This window comes from Carassius carassius, chromosome 49, assembly GCF_963082965.1.
Source record: "Carassius carassius chromosome 49, fCarCar2.1, whole genome shotgun sequence".
Classification (NCBI taxonomy): Eukaryota; Metazoa; Chordata; class Actinopteri; order Cypriniformes; family Cyprinidae; genus Carassius; species Carassius carassius.
In genome coordinates, this window is record NC_081803.1 from 12811381 (window position 1) to 12823393 (window position 12013).

The 12013-nt window shown below is 37.5% G+C and overlaps 1 protein-coding gene across 34 annotated transcripts in view; it reads left to right on the forward strand.

Moving 5' to 3' along the window:
- The window catches only part of LOC132132047 (disks large homolog 2), a 220222-nt gene that overhangs the window by 193794 nt on the left and 14415 nt on the right, over window positions 1–12013 (forward strand). For all 34 annotated transcript variants that reach the window (XR_009428992.1, XR_009428991.1, XM_059544234.1 and 31 more), the window contains one exon: window positions 7574–7688. Coding sequence is in view for 32 of the 34 variants with exons in the window: in XM_059544234.1 (XP_059400217.1) it covers window positions 7574–7688 (115 nt within the window). In the remaining 2 variants the exon portion in view is untranslated. The remainder of the gene's footprint in view (window positions 1–7573; window positions 7689–12013) is intronic.

Sequence of the window (12013 nt, forward strand, 5' to 3'; positions counted from 1 at the left end):
TTTGTACATTAAGTGTGACTTAAATTTATAAATATTTGTTGGGACCACTGTATATATTAGTGCATGCATTATTTAAAATTAAAACTACACACGATTGAGTGTCCTGTTACATTAAAAATAACCATAAGGCATATGACTGACACATGATGGTTTATTTTAGCATTCAAACATCTTTCTTATACTGTATGATCCTCTGCTGATCCTCATCTGCTTTGAGTTGATATTATTTGACTTTAAGAGAGCAGAGGCCAGCTACAATCATACTGAAGATAAGTGTTAAGATTCCTGTCATTTTAAAGACTGTAGTGGAGTCTGACCAGTGATTTTCTAACCTCTGACACCCATCCAGTATATATCATTGGATGAGATCCTATATAGAGATATGTGGAGGAGAGACATAGTTAAGGTGACAATCTCTGTTTGGCAGGAGCTTAGAGGGGCAGAAGTGCTTAAGGGAATGAATCTGGCAAGTGCATAGGATTCCCCATTGATAAATAAGGTCTTGAGGACTTCTTTAGCAGATGGAGGAGGTGAAGATGCTTCAGAGGAGTCACCAGAGGTTTCTAGAGCAGCTCCCAATGACTTTTGACTTTCTGTTCTATTCCTGAAACAGTAACTCCCAACATTCTCTGAGCCCTCTTGCAATATTTGTATAATAATGTTGAACTTTTGCTGGCCAAGCCTTTGTTATGGGTATTGTGAATCCACAAAAAACATTCTCTCGGCATTAACATTTAATTCTAATGGCAATATCCTCCGTTTGCAATATAGCTGTGCACCCACTATGCAAAACTGTTTAGTATAGATGTTTTGCGGGTTTTTACAATACGTTTCAGAGGTGCTTATGCAAGTTTGTACTTTAGTAGTCAGCATTATGAGTATTTAGTCATAGAGTCATGGTTCCAACTAGGCTGGTCTTTCTCTGTGGCTCAATCCAATTCCCCTGATGCTCTCGGGATCGATTCTGGGGAGGTTGAGCTCATTAGGGTGCAGGGGTAAATGCAAGCTTGCACTTTCTGCACGGGTGTTGTGGGACTGCTGAGATGGGCTTTCCAGTGGTACTTTTCATCAGCAACTCCCCGAGTCATACCAATATGACATTCTCGCTGCGCAGCTAGCCACACAAACAATTTACAATTTCCAGAATACCGAAGATGGATTGATAGTCAACCAAAATCGTAGCGAAGCTAAGTTGACATTCTTACAGTAAGTCTGTCAAATCAAAACATGAAGTAGACTTATGTTTTTATTCCTCCTCAAGTATTGAGTGACTATTATTTAAACCTTGAAAGGGGTTATCTCATACATTTAGCTATGATTTGACCATTTTCTGTGATAATTAGGACTAACGATGGATTAAAATTAATTGCATAACATTTACTGAAAAAAGCCCCATGTGAAGATAATCTAAATCTGAAATTGCTCTTATTGAAGGAAATTAGTTATTTAAGAATTAAAGTAAAGGTTGAGGGCATGATTAAATGAGTATGATTTTTACAACATTATTTTGTTGTTCATTACCATTTTGCACCATCTCAAGATTTTTTCTTCTCTGCCTTCAAGACTTTTATGTAAAAGTTCTTTTTTATGTTTTGCAGAGCCACAAATGCTTTGATAAAATGGTTTTATAGCTTAGTTTTAATAAAATTGAACTACAAAAAAAAAAAAAAAAAAAACGACAAACCAGCAAACACTGCCCGAACCTTGGTAATTTCACAGTAATGAGTTATACACTGAAACTCACACACAAATCCACATATTGACTGACAGATCATCCTCTCTTCCATGAGTGAATAAATGGATTGACAACAAACTGAGTTTTATTTCTAGTTTTCAACACCATCGCTACAAAAAATATCGGTAGCCTACTAAAAATCATGGATTTACTCTCAGAACATTTTGAAACAGAAAACAATAGGCCTTGAAAAGCTAACAGGCCGTTACTCATTTAGCTGGATAGCCAGAGTACTATGAATGAGTATTTTACTCTAATATTGTGTGTCCCGCTGATTTATGAGTAACCTCTGCTCTCCCCCATCTCATTCTTGCTAATGAAGCCCAATCATCTGAACCACTTCCACAGAGAATGAATCTTCTACAGTACTATTGTTTTACTGTTCTGACAGATTGTACCACATCCATGCAAGTTCTGTGGTGTTACTAATTTAAAGGGCAACATTCAGAGAGGAATTTTTCCAGAACATGATTTATAATAATTAGAATTACATTCTGGCTATTTTGTCATGAGCTGTACAAAACTGATTAGTTTAACCTTCTAAGTAATTTTTGAGATCACACAAGGTCATCTCTCATCCTAATTCCTCGTCTTGGACATGTATTGTATATCAGATTGTGCAGCTTGTTGAGGAAAGGTGCTATTACTTTTCGAAGCAATTATACGGTTTTCTCCTGGTGGGTGAGAAAGAATTAATTGCACGGACTTTGAAGGAAGAACCTGAGCCATATTTTGACCAGAATATCATAAAGACAACAACATATATATTTTCAGCTACTGAGAACACCCTAGCAATCACATAGCAACACACTAACAACCACTCAGAACACCTTAGCAAACATCTAGAAGACCCCTTGCATTGTTTTGCATGCTAAGTATAACATTTCCTTTAGAAAGTACAATAAAGTTGTCTTTTAGAGCACCCCTTTGCTTTACTTTATAGTAGGGAAGTACTGTATGCAATGTTGGATGCAGCCCATAACTTCTTATTAAGCAGTGCTTCATACATCTCTACACTACTGACAATTGACCTTTGCACATAAAATTTCGCTAATGTGAGCGCATCTTTAGATTTTCAACATTATAATCATCACTCACCACTGTCTTCCTGCTGCAGTCTGTAGATAAAGTGGCATTATTTAGCAAAAAACTTGTGCATATGTGTGCGCTGACACATTACTGATTATGCTGGCTTAATTTACAGTCTCTACTTTCCTGGAAATGTTACACCGCCAGTTGCCAGTTCGGTAGCTCACTCATTGTGACTGTACCTTCTGGCACAATGATGCTCTTTACCCCTGCTGCGGGTGGAGCTGTATTTGGCATGTTGGAGTCACTGCACAGAAGCTAATGAGACTACACAAGCTGTCCTCCATTAACTGAAAGCATCTCACTGCAGACTGCCACAAACATACGTGTGTGTGTGTGTGTGTGTGTGTGTGTGTGTGTGTGTGTGTGTGTGTGTGTGTGTGCGTGCGTGCGTGCGTGCGTGTGTGACGCACAAGGGCGGCTGTTTGTCTTGATGTGTCCAACTGCATTCACGCTAATCTGAAACCAACATTCATGACAGTAAATGCAGTTGTCTGTGCAAAATTAAGACAAATGTTTTGAATGCACCCACTTTAACATGCACGTTTGATAATAATAGTTCTACAGTTTCTTATCCTTGTCTCTGGATGGGTGGTAATCCATCATCCCAAACAGCCTGTAATCTTCCTCAAATTTCTCTGCTTGAAATGCAGGTCTGGTACAGGCAGAGGTAGAAAGCTTTTCATCTGTCTAGAAGGTGCAAATGTGCGGCAGATCCCTGCTGCTTTTCTAGGGAAAGGTGCAATTTTTGTGAATTATATAATGCGAACAGAGTCCTGGAGATCAGAGATTTAGATTTAGCCTTTATATATACAGTACAGACCAAAAGTTTGGACACACCTTCTCATTCAAAGAGTTTTCTTTATTTTCACGACTATGAAAATTGTAGATTCCCACTGAAGGCATCAAAACTATGAATTAACACATGTGGAATTATATATGGAATTATATACATAACAAAAAAGTGTGAAACAACTGAAAATATGTCATATTCTAGGTTCTTCAAAGTAGCCACCTATTGCTTTGATTACTGCTTTGCACACTCTTGGCATTCTCTTGATGAGCTTCAAGAGGTAGTCACCTGAAATGGTCTTCCAACAGTCTTGAAGGAGTTCCCCGAGAGATGCTGAGCACTTGTTGGCCCTTTTGCCTTCTGTCTGCGGTCCAGCTCACCCCTAAACCATCTCGATTGGGTTCAGGTCCGGTGACTGTGGAGGCAGGTCATCTGGCGCAGCACCCCATCACTCTCATTCTTGGTCAAATAGCCCTTGATGCCTTCAGTGTGACCCTACAATTTTCATAGTCATGAAAATAAAGAAAACTCTTTGAATGAGAAGGTGTGTCCAAACTTTTGGTCTGTACTGTATATATATATATATCAGTATATATATATATATATATATATATATATATATATATATATATAAGCAAAGAAGAAAATAAATTAGCTAAAATGTAAAACATATGCAATATGAAATAATATTTTGTAAATTATGGTTACAAAATGTTTATTTTAATTTTTTTATTATATTTTTCTCATTTTTCCCCTTTTTTGTTACAGACATATAAACACATTCATTAAAAAAATCTAATCATGAAAGAATCCAGAAAAAATTTTATCACTATTGTTTTACAAAAATATTAAGCATCACAATGGTTTTCAACCATAATAGTAAAAAGATTTCTTTCCTTCTTTTTTTTTTCTTATGTTTCCAGAGGTTAGCGGTTAATAATCAATTGATTTCTCAATTCACTTGTGCTTACTTCACAAACCTGCTGCTTATGTGCACCAACACCCTTCATATGCTGATGGAATCCGCAAGTTTTGAAGGACAGCTGAAAATGAAATATTTGCTGGATTTGTGGGTTGTTTACCTTTAAGTGAGCTAATATGATGCAGATTGAAAAACACACAGCTGACATCAAGAGAGAAAATCCAGCATGGCTTTTGATCTGAACTACTTTAGGGGAAGGAGGGACTCTAAGACACTCAACCCCGCCCACTCTAGAATCCCGGCCAATGAGAGCAGGTCTGGAGGAGAGCGTGTGTGTGTGAGAGAGAGAGAGCGGAGATAAGGTGGTAGAGTGGCAGTATTTGCTTTTGTGTAGGGAGCGGTCAGTCTCTCACGCTGCAGTCTGCGAGCATCCTCAAGAGTGAGAATCTCTTTTTATTCTCTCTTTCATTCATACATTCTTTCTTTTTTCCTTTATTCCATCCTGTCTTCCAGCCCCCTCACCTTTTCAGCTTCTCTGCTGTTGCTGATTCGTTTCTGTTCAAGTGAGAGTGTATTTGCAAGCACACGTGTGTGTATGTGAGTGTTTATTGCATGTTTTGGGGGGTCTGTAGCATTCAATTTGGTTTAGTCGAGGTTATATTTATGTTATACTTTAGAAAAGTGCAATTTATTTTGGAACTGTGCATGATATTGTTATCTTGGTATTGTGTTTCCTTCAGTGACAACTTCCCTCTTGAATAGTTCTCAATGTATGAACTTTTTTCAATCTTTATTTAGAAAAGAATGTCAAATATTTCTAATGATGTTCCCAAAAAACATCTCCTAAAGGTTTGTGTGCTCAGCCGTCTTTTTTTTTTTTTTTTCATTTGAGTGGATTTGTTCGGGATGAGTGCGTTCCTCACTGTGGGATTGTTCTGGGTTCTCCTCCATCTGAGCTTTGCACCACTCTGAGACTTTTTAATCTGTTTCTGTGTAATTTTCTCTGGAGAAGAAACATCTCATTTTTATTCTTTTCAAATTAATTGAGGCCATTAGAGAAAGAGGTAAAGCTTAGTTTCCAGAGGTGGGGAAATTTCAAGGAAATGTGGATATATTTGTGAGTCAGGTCTTTTTCATGCTTTTACTGAACATTTCTGATTGAATTATCATCATAATTGTCCTTGATCTTCCTCTCTCAGCCTGCAGCCTAATGAAAAATGTTCTTTTCATTTGACCTTTGAGTTCCTGCAAGGACAGACTGGGCTCTTAAATCAGCCTTATTGCGTGTAGACCGTTTGATGACCCTCATCAGAAGCTGCTCAAACCATCTAGTTGATGAGTGGTTTAGTTATTTTTAGACCAATTAAATGTGTTAAAGGAAAATGAAAGAAACTAAATAAAAGACAACCAGAAAAGGATCCAAATTAGCTGTAACATGTTACTCAGATGTGGAAGGTGCTCTATTGGGGCTGCTCTGCTGGTTTGGGTGGTCTAATGGTGTTCTGGCTGGGCTTTGGACATTGCTGAGTGCTCAGGTTCAGCACACAATGTGTGTGTGTGTGTGTGTGTGTGTGTGTGTGTGTGTGTGTGTACACACTGGTCAGCATCCACAGCAGATATAGTTCTCTGCTGAAACAGGGCTGAGGTGTGCAGCACCCTCAACAAACTGCCATGCCATGCACTCGATTGCATGCTGAAAGAGCATGAGTCCTGTTTTAGGAGGGCAAATCTGTGTTTTAAAGCTGTCTGTGTCTTTACCATCCTGACAAATATACTACAACATTACACTACAATTCACAAAAGAAAGCCAGTAAAACAAATATTATTTAAGTATGTTTTACAGTAAAATACTATTTTGGTCTTCATACTTCAAAATTTGAACATGATTTAATTCACTGTTATTTGCTGTTTGTTTTTTTTGTAAGTAATTGTGAAATCTTTCAGTGAAAATTGTTTCTACACCAATTCTTTTTTAGTGGGGTTGGTAAGTTTTTGTTTTAATTAATGCTTTTGAAAGTTTTAGTCTGTTATGCTCATGGAAATCAAGAATATAATTGTCCAATATTGTGAGACACAATTACATTTTAAAATAACAGTTTTTTATTTTAATATATTTAAAAATGTGATTTATTCCTGTGATGGAAACAGCCTTTATTCCATTCAGAAGTCATTATATTAAGCTGATTTGGTAACCCAAAATTTGTTGTTGTTATTATTATTATTATTATTATTAATTTTGAAAACAGTGGTTTTTACAGATACAAAAAAAACTTTTGGGCATTTCTGTTTTATGAATCAGATGTAGTTAAAACGATCAGCATATTTTTTAAGTTATATGGGATCTTATTATAGATATGAAATGTAATCTTTGTTTTTAACCAGGGTGCACATAAATTTAGATTTATTTATTTTGTATTTTATTTTTATTTTATTTTTTTTGGGAGGGGGAGTATGAGGCTTATGGCTTGAACCCTCCTAAAGGAGGTTGTAATAAGACACAACAATAGGGGTTCTTAAAAAGTCCATATACTAAGTAATGGATAATAATAAACATTTAGCTGGTTATTATCTTGCAGAATGATGAATATTTTAATCCTTTAGGAAACTCAGTGATTCAGTGACATATAACATAGAGACAGAAGTGAGATGTTTTCGGATATCATACATTTGCACCACAGTAGATACATAAAATGACTTTACCATCTCTCTCTCTCCTAATCTTTCTTTGACATTTCCTTTATTGATTGTGTGACCTTGTGCTAGAAGTCAGCATACAACAGTTACTGTAGATTATATTGATCGGAGCTGTCATCTTGCACACTAAGACTCTACAACATCACAGCCTTTCTAGACAGCATTTCACCTAAGAGATCGTTTTATTAATTCTTTGGATTGAGACTGTTTGTTTGCATGTGCTCTGTTCTGTTCTAGTGATTTTAGGGATGCCATTGCAAAGCTTGATGTTTGATTTGGGGGGTGGAGGGGCTTGTGTTGCATTATGTTTACACTTGCTTGGTTATGTTTGTGCTTACAGAATACGGGCGTTTCGAGGCCAAGATTCATGACTTACGAGAGCAGATGATGAACCACAGCATGAGTTCTGGATCGGGATCCCTCCGAACCAATCAAAAACGCTCGCTCTATGTCAGGTAGACCTCTTTTATTTAAACATAAATTCACACACACTAACACAAAACTGCAAGAATTAATATCTTTTTATTTGTATGTTTTTTCAGTAAATTACCCCCCCCCCCCCCCAAAAAGCTTCAGATTTACACTAATGGCAATTTCCTTTTCTTTTTTAAGGAAAACTTTAACTTTAGTGTGACTGAAGTTAAAATTAGCAAAAATGTATGCTTTACACATACCACCCCCTCCCAAAAAAAATACAAAATAAAATTGAGATAACTGTCTTTCCGTGTCACTCTTGTTATGTGTTATGTGTTAAATATCAGTGTGGTCTCTCTGGATGATGAGACTTGTTTCTAGCCTGGAGTGAAATGTTTGTTGTACACATAACCACACATACACATACTTCAGGGGTCTGTGTGTGAACCTGCAGAGTATCTGAGTGAATGAGTCAAAATTCATCAGTGTCCACTTCGCCTTTCTTACACTCACACACACACACACACACACACACACATTCAAAGGAGCACATGCTGTCTTATGTGTGCGCACTAATCCTAGATCAGCCAGAATTGGGGATCATACTGTTTTACATGACATTTAGAAGGGCTATTTATATTTAAAATCAGTAGGAAAGTGGCAACAGTGATCCATTATAAGATGCTCCAAGAAACTTCTCTTTATTCACCTGCTCTCTGTTCTTAAGTCAACATGAAACCAATTTTATTTCACAGTATGACATATATATGCACAATATATATATGTATATATATATATATATATATATATATATATATATATATATATATATACTAAAGATATAAGTTATCTTAATGTTTTGTAATAACAAAATCGTATATCTATTAAATGTATAATATTTATTTATCATGTAAAAATATTTAAAATTATTCATTTTTTTTGTTAAGAACAAGCCAAAATGATAATAGTTTGAGCCCATTTCCAGAGGTTACTAAATATTTGTAAATATTTTCAAGAAGTTATGAAGATAAAGAGTTAAATCATAAGACCTATGTAATACATGCTAGCCACCAGGTTCACTCCAAACCTCCCATGCAACAGCACTGTTTGGCTACTCCTCTGAACAGCTGTTGTGACTCTCCCAGATATGTTTCACAATGCAGTCCTCAGAACAGGTTAGTTCCTCATTAGCTGGTAGCGACATGCAGCTGTAGATTTCAGAGTTGGCTTTGTAATTATGTGTAAGGTGGAAAATTTCAGCAGAACTAGTGCACCTGTGGAGATCCATTGTGATAAATAGCCCTTCTGTCAGCAATTATACATACACACACCTCCTCTCCTCATGATGTAAAGCATGCACTGCTCCCACGGCATTAAAAGAGGCTCAATATCTTTTTCCCAGCTGCAGTCTAATGCCGCAGGCCCCCTCTGTGGGTGCTAGATAATTGTACTATGCCGTAGCCAGTCCGAAGAGCTGGCTGGTTTTTGCAGAACACGGATGCTGGGAAAAGCTGAAACACTGAGACATTTATTTTCTGCAGAACACATCAGCACAGATAAGCTCACTAAGGTCACATTTATTTTGTGTGTGTGATTTTACTAATGCTTAACTAAGAGGTCATATTATGAGGGTATGTCATGGAAAACTGGATTTTAAAATTCCCTTCTCATCAAGGTATTTGCATTACAACCATGAGGATATAGTTACAGGAAAATGTATGTGAACCCTTGGAGTTATCATTGTTTTTTTGCATAAATTATTATAAAATTTGCTCATCGACTACTCACAAGAGCCGGCAAAATCACACATGTAATAAACACAAACAGATTTTAAGGGTGTGTAAGTGATGACAGAATTTTACAATAAACAATAACAATAAAAACACTATTGTTAAACTATCACTATCACTATATATTATATCACCGTATAAAAACACTATCAGCAACTTGGCTGATCCTGATTAAAAACACTCATAATTTATATTTAGAAGTCTTGTGGCAAAAACAGCCTGTAATTGTGAGGGTCAGAGAGAGTATTGCAACTGGTTTTGGTACAAGAACTTTAAGCGCTCATGTCATGGACTAATATAATTGTTTCTCAGGGGAAGAAACTTGAATATATACAGTATATACAATATGGCCCCTGTGGTACACAGTACTGTAAGAATTCTGCAGTTGAGGAAGGAGATGGTTGTGAGACAGGAGTCTTGGGCATGTAAGCAATCATTCAGAACACAATATGTGCTGCTTAGCAACACCCTGTCAACCACCTTGAAGGTTGGCTCTTTTGACTCTGGCCAGTAAGCGAGCCCCTTGATGGCAACTATTGCAATAAGCACCTCTCACATTTTCTTAGTAAATTGTAAAAATGTAGTAATCACATAAAATCTTCCGTTGCTGTAATCTATGTAATGTACAGTCGTGGCCAAAAGTTTTGAGAATTACATAAATATTGGAAATTGGAAAAGTTGCTGCTTAAGTTTTTATAATAGCAATTTGCATATACTCCAGAATGTTATGAAGAGTGATCAGATGAATTGCATAGTCCTTCTTTGCCATGAAAATTAACTTAATCCCAAAAAAACCTTTCCACTGTATTTCATTGCTGTCATTAAAGGACCTGCTGAGATCATTTCAGTAATCGTCTTGTTAACTCAGGTGAGAATGTTGATGAGCACAAGGCTGGAGATCATTATGTCAGGCTGATTGGGTTAGAATGGCAGACTTGACATGTTAAAAGGAAGGTGATGCTTGAAATCATTGTTCTTCCATTGTTAACCATGGTGATCTGCAAAGAAACGCGTGCAGCCATCATTGCGATATTGTGGCTACTAAGATTGCACCTAAATCAACAATTTATAGGATCATCAAGAACTTCAAGGAAAGAGGTTCAATTCTTGTAAAGAAGGCATCAGGGCGTCCAAGAAAGTCCAGCAAGCGCCAGGATCGTCTCCTAAAGAGGATTCAGCTGCAGGATCGGAGTGCCTCCAGTGCAGAGGTTGCTCAGGAATGGCAGCAGGCAGGTGTGAGCGCATCTGCACGCACAGTGAGGCCAAGACTTTTGGAAGATGGCCTGGTGTCAAGAAGGGCAGCAAAGAAGCCACTTCTCTCCATAAAAAACATCAGGGACAGATTGATCTTCTGCAGAAAGTATAGTGAATGGACTGCTGAGGACTGGGGCAAAGTCATATTCTCCGATAAAGCCCCTTTCCGATTGTTTTTGGCATCTGGAAAAAGGCTTGTCCGGAGAAGAAAAGGTGAGCGCTACCATCAGTCCTGTGTCATGCCAACAGTAAAGCATCCTGACAACATTCATGTGTGGGGTTGCTTCTCATCCAAGGGAGTGGGCTCACTCACAATTCTGCCCAAAAACACAGCCATGAATAAAGAATGGTACCAAAACACCCTCCAACAGCAACTTCTTCCAACAATCCAACAACAGTTTGGTGAAGAACAATGCATTTTCCAGCACGATGGAGCAACGTGCCATAAGGCAAAAGTGAGAACTAAGTGGCTCGGGGACCAGAATGTTGAAATTTGGGTCCATGGCCTGGAAACTCCCCAAATCTTAATCCCATTGAGAACTTGTGGTCAATCCTCAAGAGGCGGGTGGACAAACAAAAACCCACTAAATCTGACAAACTCCAAGAAGTGATTATGAAAGAATGGGTTGCTATCAGTCATGATTTGGCCCAGAAGTTGATTGAGAGCATGCCCAGTCGAATTGCAGAGGTCCTGAAAAAGAAGGGCCAACACTGCAAATACTGACTCTTTGCATAAATGTCATGTAATTGTCGATAAAAGCCTTTGAAACGTATGAAGTGCTTGTAATTATATTTCAGTACATCACAGAAACAACTGAAACAAAGATCTAAAAGCAGTTTAGCAGCAAACTTTTTGAAAACTAATATTTATGTAATTCTCAAAACTTTTGGCCACGACTGTATCATTCTTGCAAATGTCAGCTTGGGTTCTGTTATTTCACTAGCCCCGGCTATTATCGCTATGAGGCCACTGATCTACACATACAGATTCCACTCCATTTTACTCTGAGGGCTTTTAAACATCACATTTCTCTGTAACATGTAAAAGCACCACATTACCTGCACCTTTGCCAGCACTCTGACACTTTCTTCTAGTTTGCATGTTTTAGATGTAATGCATTTTTTCCCTTTTGCCATGCTGATGGCTTCAGCTTTTATCTTACTGCTTAGCAAATACTACACTCTTTTTTTTCAAGGACTGATGCAGCCCTCACTCCTAACAAATTATGTTACAAACATTTGCTCTAGTGGAAAAATGCTGTCCATGAGGTTCATCGCCCATGGATGTACCATTTTCTGCTGAGCATGTATATTACTCACAT